Source organism: Crocuta crocuta, unplaced genomic scaffold, assembly GCF_008692635.1.
Source record: "Crocuta crocuta isolate KB4526 unplaced genomic scaffold, BGI_CrCroc_1.0 scaffold164, whole genome shotgun sequence".
Classification (NCBI taxonomy): domain Eukaryota; kingdom Metazoa; phylum Chordata; class Mammalia; order Carnivora; family Hyaenidae; genus Crocuta; species Crocuta crocuta.
Window position 1 is genome coordinate 4,221,180 of NW_027530016.1, and position 19,087 is coordinate 4,240,266.

The 19,087-nt window shown below is 45.8% G+C and overlaps 1 protein-coding gene across 1 annotated transcript in view; it reads right to left on the reverse strand.

Moving 5' to 3' along the window:
* Window positions 1-605: 605 nt before the first annotated feature.
* The window catches only part of VIT (vitrin), a 100,332-nt gene continuing 81,850 nt past the window's right edge, over window positions 606-19,087 (reverse strand). The window contains exons 12-15 of the mRNA XM_077764287.1: window positions 11,022-11,125; window positions 8,537-8,763; window positions 5,529-6,042; window positions 606-1,940 (exon numbers count right to left, since the gene is read on the reverse strand). Coding sequence (XP_077620413.1) covers window positions 1,762-1,940; window positions 5,529-6,042; window positions 8,537-8,763; window positions 11,022-11,125 — 1,024 coding nt within the window. The 3' untranslated portion in view covers window positions 606-1,761. The remainder of the gene's footprint in view (window positions 1,941-5,528; window positions 6,043-8,536; window positions 8,764-11,021; window positions 11,126-19,087) is intronic.

Consider the following 19,087-nt stretch of genomic DNA (forward strand, 5'->3'; position numbering starts at 1 on the left):
ACTTCGGATGCTCTGTCTCCCTTCCTCTCTGCCCTTCCCCCACTCATGCTGCCTCTCTCTCTCTCAAAAATAAACATTTTTTTTTAAAAAGACAAGACATTTTAAAAACTTCTATGTGTACATTGAAGAGACATTGAGCAAAACTCTTTTGTATTGATAATCTGCATATTCAAAAACAGGCAGAATAAGACTTCCTGTACTTATTTTAGTTCTTTAATTAGTTTCTTAGCTGAATCTCTCACTAATAGTGTGTGTCACTGGTATCTTTATAAATAATTTCCTTTTTGAAAATAGTTTTTGTATTTGGAGGTTTTTGAACAAATCTGTTTGTAATCACTTTTAAAGTAAAATTTAGGGTTAATAAATTTGAAATTGCTTGTCAGCAATTAATTGATTCTCCCCTGTAGACTTTGATATTTTTAGTTAACAATATATTCTCTCTCCAGGTACTGAGAAATTTGGTAAGCTTGATGCAAATTCTGCTAAATAGATGATATCTTCAAACTGTTTATGTTAAATATTTTGTCCCAAGTATTGACACACGTATTATCTTTTTGCCTCCATTCATAGTAGCAGCCTTCAACACACATTTTCACGAGACACAGTTTGTCAGATAAGTCATCTTTATTAATGATTCTTTGGAACACTCCTCCATTACACACAGATTCATATCCTAACAGATGAGCCCTTGGCAGAAGCTGGAAGTAAAAAGTGGAGCTCAACCAAACTCCATCCTGGCTTATTTGAATGCAACTATTAATGATCATATCTGGTTAACAAAAGACCGAAGCAGCGCAAATGCTAAAACTGACTGGGACACAGGACAACAGGCATAAATAGGGGCTCTCCCAGGAAACACCTATAACACTGACCCCTCAGAGGCAGCTCAGTGGTTCTCAATCAACGGCAGCATATCAGTGTCACCAGAGAGCTCTTTGAACAATGCCAGTGTCCAGGTTTCATCCCAAGAGACTCAGATTCCATAGCTCTTGAAATGGAGCCTGGGAACCAACATTTGACTTCTTATGAGAGTCTAATGTGCAGCTCAGGCTAAGAGGAGCAGCAGCCTCATGAGCACTGCTGTTAGGCCAGATCACCATGTTCCTCCAGGCCCGTTCCTCAACTCTGAAAGCTATAGGATGCAGGTACATGGTGATTCAGATAACAGAGAGGAGGGAGGTAAAGCAGGGGTGGCTGTGCTGCTGCCACATTTGCTCTGCACGCCATGATTGTGTTGTTACCATAGGCCAGGGGTGGGTGCATAGCAGGTGCCCTGGGGAACGAGAGGAGCGGAGGGTGGTTCTCCATAAACCCTGTGAACACTATTCAGGATACAGTCAGAATGACTGTGTGTAATCCTTTAAAACATTTAATTAAGCAACCCCTATATTGTTAGGATAAAAATGGAATTTGTTGAGGGTTACAGAATCGTAATTAGAAATAAAAATAGAAAGAAACCTCTCCAAAGCTCTAGTGAAGCCTGTCTTAAGTTCTGCACTCTATTCTGAACACTTATTTTGAAAACAATCATCAGAGGTAAATCCCCAGCACTCTCAAAATGATGGATCGTTTTGCCTCATTCTATAAGTTTCTGATCATCTTTCTCCAAGTTTCAAAGCATGAAAAACCACACAGGCAGAAAATAATCACAGCACATCCATTGTCCAAGCCCTGCATGCTCTACTGCCCCATAAAGCATTGGGGGTTGTCCCAGAGCCGGTTGGGAAAGCAGCATCTGTGGGCGCTTTACCTGCTCTGAATTCAGTTCCGAGGCTGCGAGTTGAACTCTGTACAAATGTTCTGGATGACCTTGGGGACAAATTTGTACAGGTTGTCAAACTCGTCGACAAAGAAGGAATGATCCTTGGCGGGGTGAGTGGCAATGACTTCCAGCTCGTCCTGCGCAGCCCACGCCACACCTATTGCGTAGGTGATCACTCCTGTGGGGACAGAATTTAGATGAAACAAATGTGCCCAAGAAGAGGTACTGCTGATGAATTCTTGCTTTGCTGTTGCTCTGTTGGCTATTGTGTTTCAATGCAAACAAATTCAAAATCGGAAGTCTTCCCCAAGCATAACCTCCTGCTCTACCACAACAGTAACAAAATGGATGGAGTTGCCATCTCATAGGAGCTTGTAATCTTTGGGAAGGAAAAAAACCCAGGTGAAGTTCAGTAAATGAGTAAGATGTTTATGTCCAGGGGCAGTAGAGGGTAGAGGGTATTTGGGGACAAGTGAAACTTGGTGCCACGTAGATGACATCACATGGCATATGCCTGCTTTACCTGTGTGTAGAGCCAAACAAAGTCTGTTTTATCTATCTGTCTATCTGTCTGTCTATCTATCTATCTATCTATCTATCTATCTATCTATCTTGAAAGATTCCACTTGCTTTTAAATCATCTCCACACCCAACGTGGGGCTTGAACTTACAACCCTGTGATCAAGAGTCGCATGCTCCACTGACTGAAACAGCCAGGCTCCCCTCGGTTTTAAATGGATCAAAAGTCAGTTTGAGATCTTCTTAATGAAAACAGTGGAACTGAATTACTTTAAGCTTGAACGGGACTTTACAAGCCTTACAATGCGATGTCATTCCCGGCACAGAAGCCCTCGCACAAGGACCGGGAGAGACGGTGATCCAGCATCTGCTCCGTCACCGACATGAAGAAAGGCTTTCAAGACAAGGGAGTGCCCAACAGTATTGGATGCTGAAGGGAGGTCATGTGGGATTAAAACAAAAGACTTGCACATTGGACTTAGAAAACTACAACACACAGGTAGCGTGGTGAGAGCAGTTTCTGGGGTATAGATGCCAAAAACCCCAAATGAATTGCTGCGAGATGAGAATGAAAAAGAACAGAAGATGTGGCCACAGCACATAGAGCTGATTCTTTTCAAAGGTTTGGCTGCTAAGAGAGGGAGGTAGGTGGGAAGTGGAGCAGAACATGGTGTCAGAGAGTTTGGTTTTATTTTTTAGGGAGGGATCCCAGTATGCCTAGATGCAAATGGAACGAGTGCAGAGGGGTTAAAGGTTCTGTACTGCAGTGAGGAAAATGAGTCCTGGGGGAGGAGAGGACAGACTCAGAGACTAGGCATCTTTCCTCAGTGGGAAAACTGGAATCTGCCTGCTGGGTGGTTCTTGATTGGGGTTGGGAGTGGCTGGTCAGCAGGAGCTTGACGTTACTCTACAAAAGTTGTTCCCATGCCACCTTCAGGCTGGCAGAGTGGGGTCAGCTACTTGGCCATGAAACAGAGGGAAGAGTCTGGGTGTGGCTTTCGTACCCAGCCACCCATGGCGGCCCACATCACCATCTGCAACATCTTCCAAGGGCCCTGTTGTGCTGATTGGAGAGCCATCTACACCTCACATAGCCGTGGCCTACGCTGCTTTTTAACTGTGGCTCATTAAACTGCATCTAAGCTGCCAGTCCCTTACCTCTCCAGTGTCTTTTCTCTGAATGCTGTCTATGTTATTGTCTACACTCACTAGCATTAGGCTTTAAAATGCTGCCAAGTGTCAGTGGGAACAGATTTGCTGCACAACATAGCTTAGATTGGCTAAGCCCTTGTTTTGAGCAAAGATTGAAAGGCCTCCCCCCAATAAAGGCAACACAAACAGTATTAGAAATTTAGCTTTTCAGATCCTCGAGTCTACCCTTGTAGAGAACCTTCTACGGCAATTCTGACCGATGGTCAGCCAGCCTTGGCTTGGACACTCCTAGGGACACAACGCTCATTGCCTCCATGTGTTTTGTTTCTATTGGTCCTAGTTCTTTAAAGTTTCCCAGAATCTCTCTCTCAGTCTTCGCTTCTTCTGATAAGGAGGCCAAGGCTATCCTCTGGGCGAGGCCCAAAGGATGTCCATTAAGAAAAATAAGTAAGAGTAGAGCTGAGCATGAGCTGGAGACAGATGTTTGGAGATAGCAGGAAAGCCCTGGGCTTTCAGACAAGAGCTGGCCCATCTGGCTCTGCCGGCTCACTTTGGAACTTTGAGAAGGCTGCTTCTCAGCTGTTTATCTTCACTCTGCTGACATGAGCCCGAGGGAGGCTGTGACTGCTGGCTGACATACAGGTCATCTACCATTTTGCTGTCGAGTATGCCCCATAGGCTCTACAAGGGTAAATCACTGGATAGATTCTGCCTGAACATGGTGTCTGGTTACTTTGGTTTCCAGAAGGCAGAACTGCTAGTTCATTAAGGCTTGTTTATTTTTCCCCCCTCCTTGTTTAGGGAAGGATTAAAGCAGCTTTCAAGAATACTGAAAATCCTGCAAACTAGCGGAAATTAAATGCAGGCACAGAAGAAGGGGACAACCCTGGCCCCGAGTGAGTCTTATACACTAGTACTCATCTGTTGGTCTTTGGTGTTAACTGACAACATGGTTTACTTTGGTTATCCTTACTATTATTACTATCACCTACATTTTTTTCCTAGTTGTTTGCATTTTTGTGATATTTTATGGTACATTTCAAAATGGTGATTAAACATTGATTCTGTGAAAAAGGCATTTAATGGGACAGATTTTCTGAACAGCTCATTTTTCATAGTTTTAATTTTTTTTTAGTTTATGTTTTGAGAGAGAGAGAGGAAAAAAGTGAGCAGGGGAGGGGCTTAGAGGGTGGGAGAGAGAGAGAATCGCCAGCAGGTTCTGCGCTGTCAGTGCAGACCCCGATGCGGGGCTCAACTTCACAAACTGTCAGATCGTGACCTGAGCTGAAATCAAGAGTCAGATGCTTAACCGACTGAGCCACTCAGGCGCTCCTCTTTTTTCAGAGTTGTAAACTTTCTGTTGCCCTCTTACAAATTTTTATTTAGAAATATCTCTCTACGTATTTTGGATGAAAATTTCTTGGAGGCCTCCTCAAAACTCCCAACATCTGGCTAGCAGTTACTTACAAAAAACAGTACTTTTCTTTTAAAACACTAGTTGTCTTCAAATTTCTAACACAATTTGGTGGTCTTCAACAGAGATTAAAATAATGAGTCAAAATCCTTTTTAATGCATTATAACTTAGGGTATAATGCCTCAGTGTCGGATGCAAAGGAGAGGGCTAATGTCCCCAGTCATCTGTAGGCCTTGGGTTTGCCATGACACTTTGTAAGCCACTGCAGTAATCTCCACCTTGTTCCTTCTTTGCTGCTCAGAGAGGTCTGTAATGTTTAACAACACCCGAAATACATTCTCTATGGTTTTGGGCATTTGATTAAGCAGTAGACAAAACCAGGGGTGCCTGGTGGCTCAGTTGGTTAAGGTTCTAACTCTTGATTGCTCAGGTTATGATTTCACAGTTTGTGAGTTTGAGCCAAGCATTGGGCTCTCTCCTGTCAGCACAGAGCCCACTTTGGATTCTCTGTCCCCCCCTCCGCTGCTCCTTCCCTGCTTGTGCTCTCAATACATAAATAAATTAAAACCAACCAACCAACCAACCATCCAACAAATAAATAGACAGCCCCATCCTTGTCCCTCTGGCCCACTATGTCCCAGACATACTCAGCACTGGACTGGTCAGTAAGACCAGCTTACCCTTGTGATGGGCAACCATGGCTGGTATTCGGACATCATCATAGGATCGCCCATCAGTGATGAGGATCATTAACTTCCTCTTGTTGGGCTTGGACTTCTTGAAGAGCTGTTCCAGGGCATAGTTGATGGCAGCCCCTGTGCTGGTCCCACCACTCCAGTATCCCACCCTCTTGATGGCATTGAGGATGTCAGACTTGGTGTGGTAATCGTCAAATCCAAATTCCAGGCGCTGCTCGTAGGTGTACTGCACAGCCCCGACCCGTGTGTCTATGTCCGAAATCTCAAACTCTTTGCTGAGGTTGGCCACAAACTGGAGAACCGTGCGGAAGTTGCCCGTCCCCACGCTGCTGGAGCCGTCAATGACGAAGCCAATGTCAGCCGAGTTCAGGCAGGTCTTGCTGCAGGCCAGTCTGTCGGTGTCGCAGACCCGCTTCACCAGAGCTTGCACAGTCTTGTGGAGGCTGAACCAGCTCTGTACATTGAGTGAGTAGAAGCCATTTGTTCTGCACACAGCCTGGAAGACAGAGGAAAGGGACACTCGCCAGGTCAGGTGTCACATTCTCCAGGCTGTCGTCACTACCCCGACCAGCAAGGCAGGTGAAGAAAGAAGCAAAAGGCTCTTGTTTTCTGCACTCTTCTTCCTAAAGCTCTTTCTGCACCTCAGTTCACCTTGTCAGGTGCTCACTGGGGCAACGATCCCTCAAGTTATCTCTGGACTCACTCTTACTCCCTCAGCTGGGTCTCTGCTTTGGGGGAGAACCATCAATCAAGCAAATCCTTAGAGAGAGGTGAATCCCTCATTTCAGCTTCATATCTGCCTCTCTGGGCCCCTCAGTGCATTTGTACTGGCAGCCGGCCATCAGATTGGCACTGGTGGGCGCCAACATATGAGAGGATTAAAGAAAGCTTTTGTTCTGACAGGGAAAATAAGATAAGATACATGAGAAATAGCTGAAGAAATGTTTCCAGAGCAGCCTTGCACCCAGCAACTAGGGGTCCCATACATATGTAAGGAGTCACACTAGATGTTCTTTGAGAGATTCTCTCATAAACCCCTGCCCTCACCCTAAAAGGTGGATATAACCCCTCTTCGTGAAGGAACAAACCGGGGCCAGCTGTGAAGGGACATCCCTGAGTCCCTAAGATGGGAACACAAATCTCTCTGCCTGCAAAACCCAAATTCTGTCCTCCAGAAGACCCTGCTTCCAGACAAATGAGTATTTATTGACTTGTGCCCGAGCTTGTTCCAGAAAAAATTGAAGGCAGCTGCAAATAAACATTGAGCAACCTCACTGGTATGCTCCTGGAAGGGAACGGGCTTGTGTTGCTAAAGTGAAGTGTTTCCTCCTTGCCGCTGTCTCTCCGGGGGTCACAGAGAGAATCAGACCTGGTGACTACAGACGAAGCAGTGAAATTAACTTATTTTAAAACAAGAAATAACTTTAAAATGTCCTAGGAAATACTTTTAATTGGTTTGCAAAAACCTAAAAGGGGTTTGTAAAACTTTCCATGGACTGAGTGGTATTTGAGCTGAGTGTCCAGGCTGAGCTGAGTTCTAGCCAGTGGAGGGCAAGGAGGGAGCCCCACCAGGCACTGGCTGAGGTCATGGAGGGAGTAGGCAGTGGTACTTGGCGTGGACAGCAGGTGGGCCAGGGAGATGGGTCGGGACCACACTGCAGAAGGCCTCAAGAGTATGGGGGACAATGAAGGGTTTGGAGCAAGGACCCCTTAGGACTGGAAGAACTCTTCATAAACAGGAGTTGGGCTCCATGTGAAGTCTAAACTGGACTGGGGAGCCCCCAGGGGGAGACAGACCAGATGCAGAGCACCCAGGGGGTGGCACTGGGAGTTACTACAGGCTCTGGGACAGCTGTGGGGCCATGCATGTGACGTTCAGAGGAGGAATAAATTTGGTGGGAAAGATGGCACTCAAGCTTTTTACATGTAAGATTCAAGGCTCTTCATGACATCAGGTGGAGGAAAGTCAAACGGCTGGAAACACATGGCTCAGAGCTCAGGAGAGACCTGGGTTGGGGACGGATGAGTGTGTTGTTGTTTGTGACTTGTGAGTGATGGTGGAGGCTGTGGCCTGAGGGAACTCTGTGGGGAGAAAGCCCAGTGAGAGGGGAGGAGAGGGCCAACCACCAAGTCCAGAGAAGTGGGGTGCAAGACAGGGAAGAGTAGAGAGAGCAAATGAACTAAGAGTCACACTGTGTCCTGGAAGTCAAGGGTGATGAGAATTTCAAGGACGATGAGGTGGTCAGCAGGTTGGTCAGCAGGAGGTCGAGTCCTATCAGATCTGGAGACACAGACCAGTAAAGTTAGAAGGGCACCAAAGACAAGCCAGTACAACGTATTCCTTCTCTTCCTTCCTCCTTTCTTTTCTGTTTCAAGCAGGGGCCTTTTCCTTGGAGGCAGGTTTACATGGAGTCCCACTGTGTAAAACATACAAAAGGTGAGCTTCTCTGGTGGAGTGGGTGTGGGGGCCTGGCTCCCCATCTATCTCGCTCCTATCTGCTGCCAACCATCTCCACAGAACCCATGAGCAGAGTTTGGAAACCGGCTCTGCCAGACCTGATCCAATGCCTTTCTTTTCTTGTTTATCAGGTTGGTTAATTTGCAGTGTGTGTGTATGTGTGCATGCACATGTGTGAGCAAGTGTATGTGTGGCTGTGTGGGTGCTCATGTAAGGCCTCACCAGGTGGCCTGGTGGAGGTCCCCTGGGGCTGTGGGAAGAGCCTAGAGAAGCCTCTATTGGAGATCCTGGGGACAGTGCTCCTCCCGAGCACTGGCCTCAGTTGCTGGCCTCAGTTCACCAGGTGGGTGTGGGGTCTTCCTCTGAGAGGGTAATTCTGGGTTCCAGACTTATTAGCCCATCACTAGGCTTCCCTGCCTAGAAGAGAGCTCAACACCTCTTTGAAAGTAGGAGAACAGCCTCGATGGCGGTCACAGCTTTGTAAAGCGCAGCAGATCCTGACATTGGGTGGGTTCCTTGGGCAGTTACATACCTTATGTGAGAAGTTGGGCTCCACCACATACTGCTTCTCATTTTCAGTGGCACCTTCGACGGTGATGAAGAAAATGTTGATTCCTGACTCTCTTGCAAACCTCGAAGCCTCCTCCACCTTGTCCGTGGGCCAGCCATCCACAATCACCACGGCCACATTGGGAGCACTGCCTCTGTTCCCATTAGCTTTAGAAAAGAAGTTCTTGGTCACAAAGGAGATGGCCCGGCCTGGAAGAAAAAGAAACATCATGCTTGGGGTGACCGTCATCACGCTTAGAAATACAGGCAAGATCTCAGCGTTATAAAAAGAGCCAGAAAAACCCATTCATGCTCTTCCTTTGTTTGTTGGTTTTGCTTCTCCCCTCCCTTTTTTAAAACCACATTGACTATTTTGAGGTGTACAGTTCAGTGGTATTAAGTACATTCAATGTTGTAAAACCACTACCACTATTCATTCCCCATGTCACTTTGAGCCTTTAACTTCTAACTGTCTTTTATTTAAAAAGAAAAAAGGGTTAGGGACCAGCAAACAGATGAGAAAGACTTTCATGGGAATAAAAAGGTCCCCTTATTGCCTGAGTGCTGGACCCACACTAAGGGCTACCTGGGAGCATGGGGTGGGAGGGTTGACCTGGAGCGACAGGAGCCTCTTCTCCACCCCATCACTGGGGGCCAGCCAGCCTGGTGCTCTAGGAGCCGCTGGGTGTCGGAGGCTATGTTCAAGGTCCAGTGGTGCCTTTTGTCCAGTTCCACCCTTGGCGCCCAGGTCTGGCTGGCGAGGGAAGCACTGCACCTGCTACGAGCTGAGGGACTGCGTTCTAGCTCTGGCTGTACAGCCTACTGGCCGTGTGGGCCCAGGTAGGTCACTCCTTCCCGGCGGCACCTGGTACCTGAAGAGGCTATGCTGGCAGAATTGAGAATGTGACTCCCTGGTCTTGGCAGAGGCAGTGGCTCCTTGGAGGTCCAGATTCTGCAGGAAGCTTTTAGGAGCTATCTTTCCAAGTTCAGCCTAGAGTTCATTTCTTCAGTCCTTTCTATTGTCCTCAAAATCATTTAATACCTAGGAGTAAACTTCTTTCTGCTTAAATCAACTGAAATGGACCCTGTTCTCTGAACCCAAACTCTGATCAGTACAGGGCAGAGAGAGAACGTGGTTACCTGCTGAAAAAGGTATTGATTTCATTAAGACACCACTCTAATCCCATCAAGGATTTAGGGTGTCTTCTAAGTTTTAAAGTTTTACTCCATGATACATGATTGTAGTGTGACTGATCTAAGTATTCAGTCGAAAACAAATCAGAAATCAACTCTATCGGGGTGCCTGGGTGGCTCAGTCAGTTAAACATCTGACTCACTTCAGCTCAGGTCATGATCTCATAGTTCATGGGTTTGAGCCCCACGTTGGGCTCTGCACTGGCAGTGCGGAGCCTGCTGGGGATTTTCTCTCTCTCTCTCTCTCCCTCTCTCTCTCTGCTCTTCCCCTGCTCACATGCTCTGTCTCTCTCTCAAAATAAACAAATAAACTTTTTTTTTAAAAAAGAAATCAACTCTATTATTTTGCAATGGGGCAATACTGATTTGGGATCCCAGAGAGTAGGGACTTGGCTAATGTTTCTTTAGCATTTTTTTTTTAAAGATCAAAGGCTCTTCATTTGCTAGTTACTAACATACCAGTCTACAGAGAAATAATAATCAGAAGTGGGGAGCAAAATAATCAGATTTATAGTAACCTCAAAGATGTTCCTTCAGAGTCAGTTCTAATCTGTGTGTGCTCCATGCCAAGCAACGGTGGCTCACTTCTTCATTTCTTTGGGTTTTGATGATACAAAGAGGTTCCCTGAGAAGTAGACAGCCCTCCCAGGGCCCCCAAAGCCAGATGACCATTTATGAATTGATACACTGGCATAGGCTTCCTGGCAGCCTTTGAGCTTGGTTAGTGTGAAACAGTTCCCCAGTGCCGTGATACGTCTTGGTGAACTGGACCTGACCCACTGAGGGCTAGACTTGGAATTCCGATAAACCCCCCACCCCACCCCTAACCACCAAGGTGCAGACATCTCAGGAGACTCAGCTTGAAACAAAGAACCTGTCTCTGTTTCATCACTAGAACAGGAGCTCATTGGAAGAAGATTCCCAAGGGTCACTGTGGAGCTTTCTGAGTGGAACTGGTTATAACATTTAATATAAATAGTTGATGACTTGTCGGCCAATCAGGAAACAGTTCTAAGAGCAGTCTTGCTTGTCCTGAAGACAGTTGCCAACCTGAGGAACCAGGCATGCTGGAACTCTGCAGCCTATGTGTGATGATGATTCTTACCCCTGAATCCGTGATGATACTTCAGAAAAGATATAGCTCATTTGTATATGTGTGTCATTTCTTGGATTATTATTATTTTTTCCTCCTCCTATATAGAATGTTAGGAGATAATCACACAGGAGGAGAACCGTGGAGGCAAGCTAGAATGATCTGAATTTGGGTCACATACCTGCATTGGAAAGCCCTCCTCTCTGGGTAATTTTCTCTATGGCAGTTTTCAGATCCCGGGAATTCATGTGAGTTCTGAGGTTAAACTGGGCAGAAGGGTTGTCTCTGAAGAGTGAGAACAAGAAATAAAAATGAGCTGGAAAGAGAGAGAACATGGTATCTGCTGAAAAAGGTATATGATTTTATTAAGACTCTACTCTAATCCCATCAAGGATATAGGGTGTCTTCTGAAGTTGTACAGTTTTACTCCATGATACATGACTGCAATGTGGCGGATCTAAGTATTCAACTGAAAACAAATCAGAAATCAACTATAAAATCTAACTCTAAAATCCTTTGGAGGAAAACAGAAATCAGAGTCGATTCTTTTATACATGAATAGAATGGAAGCCACTTCAAAGCCTTGAGCTGGGTTTCATGAACTGCCCCACTGTGGACAGTGGGAACAGAAGGAACGATGCGATGGGGGGACTGTGGTCCTCTTCAGTGTGTGTACAGAAAAGTGGTCTGTTTCAGGGTTATAGTTTTGAGTGTGCCTGTTTCCCAGCTGTGTGACCTTGGGGAGCTGTTAAACTTCTCTGGGTTTCAGCTTCCTCATCTAGGTAAAAGCAAAGATTGTGACATTCATACTGCTAAAAAACAGGATATTGTCAAGTGGGATTCTGCAAACGTAAGGGTGTCCCCAGGCTGCCCCAGATCCTCCTCTCCAGGGAGATAACCCCACTGATAGCCACTGCCTGGGTTACCCCTACACTGGAAATGCGTCTTAACAGTGTTGCCTAAGAGAGCACGTCCCTTTATTTTTTCATTTTGTGTTTCCTGTGACTGGGTGAGAATATTCAAATCTTACCTGAAAGGTTCATCTAGTAACTGAAATGTCAGCTGGAAAGGAGGTGGAGAGAATTAAGCAGAAAAACAGAACGAGAATCCTTCTGTAGAGATGAGTCTCTGTGGGTAAGCTGGGAGTACAAGCATGGGAGCAGCTGAGCAGAGGATGTGGATACCTTTTATGACCAGGTGGGGGAGGGGGCTCTGTCCAGTGGGTGTGTGTGCACCCACACCCACAATGAAGTGGGGAAGCACAGTACGAGCACATCTCATGATGCACTGACACTCAGCCATCGGCACGGCTTCATGTGAGTGTGACCTCTAAGGTCACAAGGTCCCTCCACTCCAGAAGAGCTGGTGCTTAGTTCAGTGCTCTGATGCTGCCATCTTGAAATCGTTAGTCTTGAAAATGGGGCCCAGCAAATTATGTAACAGGTCACGCCTGTGGGTTGGTTACTAAGCCTTCAAGGGGAGGGAGAAGACTTTTTTTGTTTTTTTAATAATTTATTTATTTACTTTGAGAGAGGCAGGGCAAGTGCAAGTGGGAATGGGGCAGAGAGAGAGGGAGACAGAGAATCCCAAGCACTAACAGTGTGGAGCCCTATGCAGGGCTCAAACTCGTGAAACCATGAGATCATGACCTGAGCCAAAACCAAGAGTCAGATGCATAACCAACGGAGCCACCCAGACGTCCCAGGAGAAGACTATAAAAAGCAGCTTTTCCACAAACACCTGGAGTAGGTCCCTGGAAAAGCAGCTTTAGGCGGTTTGGGTGGGAATTCCAAGGGGACTTACAGTGGATTATTAGCAAGTCCTCTTGGGGACCTGGCAGTATGGTCACCAGGAAGCCAGTTCACTAGGGCTGAGAGGAGACATCCATTGTCTGCATCTCTCCCTGCTTCCCCCCTCCACTTCACCCCTAATCCTGACTTTTCTGGGTATCTCAAGGTGATCTATGTCAGAGGAGAACTCGCGGAGACAGGAAGTGTGACCCTCTGTCCTCCATTTTATTACTAAATGTGAGGGACACCGCAGGTTCTTAGACAAAACCAAACGAAGTGCCCAGAAGGCATGCTTGTCTCTGGGAGAGGCAGGACGGGCTCCCTTCAGGGAAGACAAGGGAGGTTTAAAAGCAGCTCAGCAAGGTGAGCATTGGGGCCAAACCCAACCAGAGCCATGCCACCAGATGAAAACCAAATTCTAGTTCGGGATTAAACAAAAACAAACGACGACAAAGCAAACTGCAGAATGGGGAAACGTGGGCGTTTGAGCCAAGCCCCACCTTGCCCTCAACCTAAGTGCAGTGTGGATCCTAGTGAATGGGCTGCAGTAACACAAGCCCTGGGTGGGCCCCAGGGAGGAGGGATCACACGGAGGAGGAACTTTGTGCCTTTCACGGTTAGGTTTTTCTCTCCCTCCTGGCTCCAGGGTTTGGGGGCTTATGTCCTTTACAGATCAATGTCAGTGAATGCTGAACTTGCCCCCTGACTGTCAAGGCTCAAACCCTGGACTCCATCTTTATTTGCTCATCGTAGGGCCCATGAGTGTTGTTAGTAAAATCTTGCAAGTTCCTCTGTACACCATCGCTTTCTTTTATCCCTCCTCTGTTAGTCTGCAGCGACCCTCATGAGTTCAGCCACCTTACTTCTTGATGTTTCTATTATAAGAGTCTCTATTTGGTCTCTGCAAAGCCAACTATATGCACATCTGCTAAAAACCTCTTCCTCAGGTTCCGCTCTGAGCGTAAAATTCCTCTGCTCAAAAATCACCGGAGGCTCCCATTGCTAAACTTCATATTTTATCTTTCAAAAGCCCATAATTTAATCCCAGCATACAACAATCATATCATGCTGTCTCTGTCTCAGGGTAGCCTATATCCTAGGAGAAAGAGCTGCTCACTATTTCCTGGTTTTAGAGTTTTGTCACCTTGCTCGTCAATTCCCTTATCTGGAAAACCCAACTTGTGCCCACCCTCCACCTCGGGGTCCCTGTCGCCCTGCCCCCTGCTCAGCTGACAACCTCCACACCTGACTCTGCTTCCTCTAACCCACAACACTGTACACGGTATGTAGTGCCTGAAGGTTCTCAATGAACAGTATTAAAGAAATGAACAGTTCCTCTTTTTCTGTGCTTCTCTGCGTCTAAGTGCTGGTGTTGCCCAGAGTGTATCTCCCTCGTGTCTCTCCTCCTCGATTTATGCCCTTCCCTGGGAGAACTCATGAACTTCAGTCACCAGGGGTTCAGAGACCATCCCCATGCCATCGCTGTCTGGTGCACACCAGTCAGTCCTCTCTCCCGAGCCCCCAATAGACATGAAATGAATTCCATCCTTTTCCATCCAGAACGCACTGTGTGGTGCCTGGGGGTGGTCCACAGCTACCGCAGGTTGGATATTCCCAAAACTGAGGTCATTTATCTTCTAAATCTGCTCCATCCAACGACCCACATCCCCTTCTCGGTTCCCTGTTCTGACTCATTGTCATCTCAGCAGAAAGCACGCTGGACATGTTCTGACACCTTCTTCATCAAATGACATTTACTATCAGACTGACCCCTTAAATATCTTTTGTATCTCTCCAATCCTTTTCATCCCCAAGTTTGGACTTGGAGCTTTCCTTTCTTCAACTACTGCTAGAGCTTCCCACCTGGTCTGCCTGTCAGAGGGGCCTCTGAGTAGGACCTTTTTTTTTTTTTTTAAGTAGGCTTCACACCCAGTACAGAGCCCAGTGTGGGGCTTGAACTCATGACTCCAAGATCAAGACCTGAGCTGAGATCAAGAGCCGGATGTTTAACCGACTGAGCCACCCAGGCACCCCGCTGCAGAGGACCTTTTATTCAATAGGCTATAAATACTGATCAAAGGCAAATTAACCTGGGAGCTAATAATACTTTTTCCAAGCGGGCTAATTTTTTATTTGTCATTTTGTGTTCTTTTTCTCAACAGGACACTTGAGCTGCATCAACTTCAGAGTTCCCAAAGTCTTGATCTTCACTTGGTGACCAAGGACTAGGAACTTTCTGAGGGCCTAAAAAATAAAATACGAGTCGAACCAAAACAAAATATTATGGGCTATAAAATTAAAAATTGCAAAATGGATATCGACAATGGTAAGTATGTGGTTATCTACCAAACATAACACAATATACACTTGCGTAGTTGTACTGTTTTAAACTCACAAAATAGTAATTATTACATTTGAAAATGATTTGTAGGCTAGGTTTTCTCCCTCTGCAGGATTTCCTGCGTCTGTCTGATGACTGTGCAGAAATCATAGCTAATCATAAAGTGTTGCTCATACACACATCACTTAAAAAAAGCAAAGATATAAAATTTTCTTTCAAAAGTTTTTCCAGAAAAAAATGTATTTAAATGTAGAACCTAGTCACTTCATCACATCTACAGCATTCGCTGGAATGCTGCTCAAGAGGCTGTCTTGACATTAATCACTTTGCAGAGCAATCGATGACCTGTCTCTTTCCCATTCTACATATACAGCCAAGTCTCCTTATTTGCAGTAGTTACGTTCTATAAAATTGCTGCGAACATCAAATTAGCAAATATTGAGCCATTGCTCCTAGGGGAAATACTGGCTTAGGTTCCTGTGGGCCTCTGGTCACAACATTTTCATCAGCAGATCGATATATAAACTTGTTTTATGTACGTTTCTGTTGGAAGACCCTTGATTTAATATATGTTTCTTACAAATAATGAATTACATGCAATATTTCTGTCTAATACAACACCAGCTGAGAAGGGATTAACAGTGCCCTGACCCTGAGTAATGTTACCATAAATTTCCTTGGCTTTTAGCCTCACAATGCTGTCCACCATTTTTTTTTCAAATCAGTCTTCAGTTCATGAATTCATAAGTTCAGTTACTTTTCCATCTTTTCCATAGCTTCGTCGTACATTATAGATATTACTTTAGCACTTTCCAGAGCAGAAGCAGACACATATCAGCAATTTTCCTCTTCCTTTTTCTGAAAGGACTGAATCACTGGTTCATTAACACTGTACCATGACCAACAGCACTGTCACATGTGCCTGAAGGAAACTTATCAAACAGTTGTAGTGTCTCGGTAAGTGCATCATAGCCTTCTTGTGCTTTGAACCCTAGATACCATTTTCAGCACTACATGTAGGGGGGGCATTTATAATAGAGAAAATGACAAATGAAAAGCACAAAAATATGAAAACTGTGGCACTAGATAGATTGTGACAAGGAGACTTGTTTATAGCATGGCAGCTGAAACAAGGCAGAGCATTGCCTCATTTGACCTGGGCTGGGACCGTGTGTCAAGCAACTCAAATCCCACCCCTATGCTGTACTAGTCTGCAGATGGCTGTAAAATACCGTGAGAGTTTGCTTGCAAATATGGAAGCCACAAGTTGGGAAGATCGACTGTTACCTATTTGAGAACGGGTGCTATGTCCTAGTATTTCCTATCCTTAGTGCTTAGTATACAAGTGATAAAGAGGTGATTGTGGAATAAATAAGTGAAAGAAAGAAAGCTTAAATGTCTTCTCCTCTCTCAGATCGTCCCTGGTGGAGTTGCACACTCTGCTTCTGGGCTCCACACTGATCCTTCTCTTCCTTTATTACGTCATGGAGGTAGATGAATCCGTCTACAGAGGCAGACAGATGAACTATTCACAGACTCAATTAATGGATGCTTTTAATTTTGTTTAATGTTATTTCTTTTAAAAATATTGCCACCCTTACTAGATGGTGAAGTCCTGAAGAACACAATCTCTATCACATTTATTGATTTATTTTTAACAGATTGAAAGTTTGGATCAGAGGACCTCTGAAACTCACCAATTGCTAAAATTATGATTAGGGGCAAAGCGACAGAGCCATCCATCAAGGGACTTATAGGAAAATGTAATCAAACCACTTAGAAGAATTTTACATTAGCATCTCCTACAAATGGCATAGAGCTTAGTGCATGGTAAACACTCAATAAATCTTTGTTAAATTGAAATGTAATTAAATCATAAGGATGAACGATAAGTCTTAAATCTGCAGACTATAGCAGCTCTTGGTACAAGAACACATGGGTGTATGTATCCTTTCTCAGGATATATGGGCTGGCGGCCTGACACCCAAGCCAGGTTACTTTTCAAGACAGAGACTAGTTAAAAAGTTCAAAGAGGTATGCCACTATATTTCCATCTCAGTAATTTTATTACCAGATCTCATTAAAGGAAAACAATTTTTTTCCCCTCAGAGATTTCAAAGCTTTCCTTTGAAACTAAGAGAAGAAAATAAAAAAGGTTTATAGCTCAAGGAGAAAATAACAAATTGTTCTGTTTGGAAAAGAAGCTGATGACGAGAAATTACAGGGAGCCAGAATTTGTGCATGGAAAGGAATAATTTATGTGACAGGAAATGATGACCCTGTGAGTGCTGAAGAAAAAAGAAGACCTGTCAGAAATGGCCCCAGGTGATCAACCCATAAGAAGGTTTGGAACCAGGAGGTAGGGAACTGGGGTGGACATGAGTGTTGCCAGGCTTTCCTGCTGGTGAAACTCACCTGAGGCGCTTGTTCAACTACCTAGATACCGGATCTCCTCCTGGCACAAACTCAGTTCGCTAGATCTGGGCTAGAAGTGGGGATTTTTATTTGTTTGCTGGCTTAAACTAGGGATCCAGGCGAATCCTATCCTTAGGAAAGTTTGGGAAACCCTGGACTCTGGAGGACTTATGAGGCCCTTTCAGTCCTAAGGCCTCTTCAGTTCTAGTCCCAGAGGCTACTGCGTTAGCCCCATAATCCTTTAGTCACCCTGAGCGAGCCTCTCAGATGAATTTTTATGCCAGTAGAGACATATTGACTGATCATATAGCAAGAGCCTTTCAAAACTGGTTCCCCCAACAAAGCATCACCTTGAGGCTACTCATGCTACAGTGTGATGGCTCATGGGCTTAGTTACTGCGATGAACCATGTGAAATCAGGAGAAGGTGAAATCGGGGCGACCCTGGCTGCCCGAGGACATGCTGGTGGCTGCAGGTTGGGTGGTAAACTCGTTTCTTTAGTGCGTTACCTGGCTCAGAACAGAAGTGATTTTGCCCCCATCCTCTCAAAGGACTGAGCAGCTGTGGTCCACCTGGTGGCCCGGGCCGATCTGCTGAGGGACTTGGTACAACGAGCCCCTTCTGAAAGGACACTGGCCTTACATTTCCTGGGTTCAGCGATGGGAAGCAGGGTCTCAAATTGTCTTTAGATGAGTGTTTGTTTTTTTTATAATTAATAACAACAAATTCAACCCATCCACCAAAAAGTGGAAAGTTAACCTGCGTACCTCTTCCTTGTGGGGGGAATGCGGACACGCCATCTGCTGATCTGAGAGACGCTCTGGAACCAACGGACTCTCAGGCTGGCTGGTCTGTGACCACGTCACAGGGCTCGGAAGCGCTGCGACGTAGAATGTCTTGGCAACAGACACCGTCGTGGCACCCCCTGGGCTCAGACATGCACCTGATCCTGGGGATCTTGCCTGATTCTGCAGGTCCAGAGTGAGGTCTGGGGTTCAGCCTTTCTAACAACCTCCCAGATGATCCTATGGATCCCACTTTGAGAAGCAATGCCTTAGAAGATGCTGTAGCCATCAAGAAAGTCAGCAGTGGGCGCCAGCAGTGGAGGAGTGGAGAGGAAGCATGGGAAAGGCTGAGAAAAGGAGGAGGAGGAGGAGGCTGGAGTGGAGGCAGCTCTGTAGGCACAGAGCCGGGAGAGGATTCACCAGACAACAGCACAAGCCTGCGGGGATATCTGTGCCTGCACTCTCTGGTTGCAGAACAGAATCACCTGGGGAGCTCTAAAAATCAGTGGTGCCTGGACCCCACACTCAGAAATTCTGATTTAATCGATCTGAGGTTTGGTCTGGGAATTGGGATTTTCAAAAACTCCCTGAGTGGTTCTAATGTGCATCGGGGTGGCCATCTACTTTTCTAGCAGAATGATCTAGGGATCTAGGGACGTAGGGAGAAGGATCTCAGGGGGGCCCTGGGATAAGCCCAGCCAACGTGCGATGGGGGCTTAAATGGGACCGTTGAGGGGAAGTGGTGGAAGTCAAGTGCAGCCTGTGTTTTGTTTGTACCTCCGGGAGAACTGAATGGTGACTAGAAAAAGCGTAGGGTTTTTTTTGTGTAGATTTCATTCATAGCTCACTCAGCCTTGAGACCGTGTCCCTGAGGAGTGTGGTACAAGGGCTCGCCTGCGATCCTATGAGAAGGATC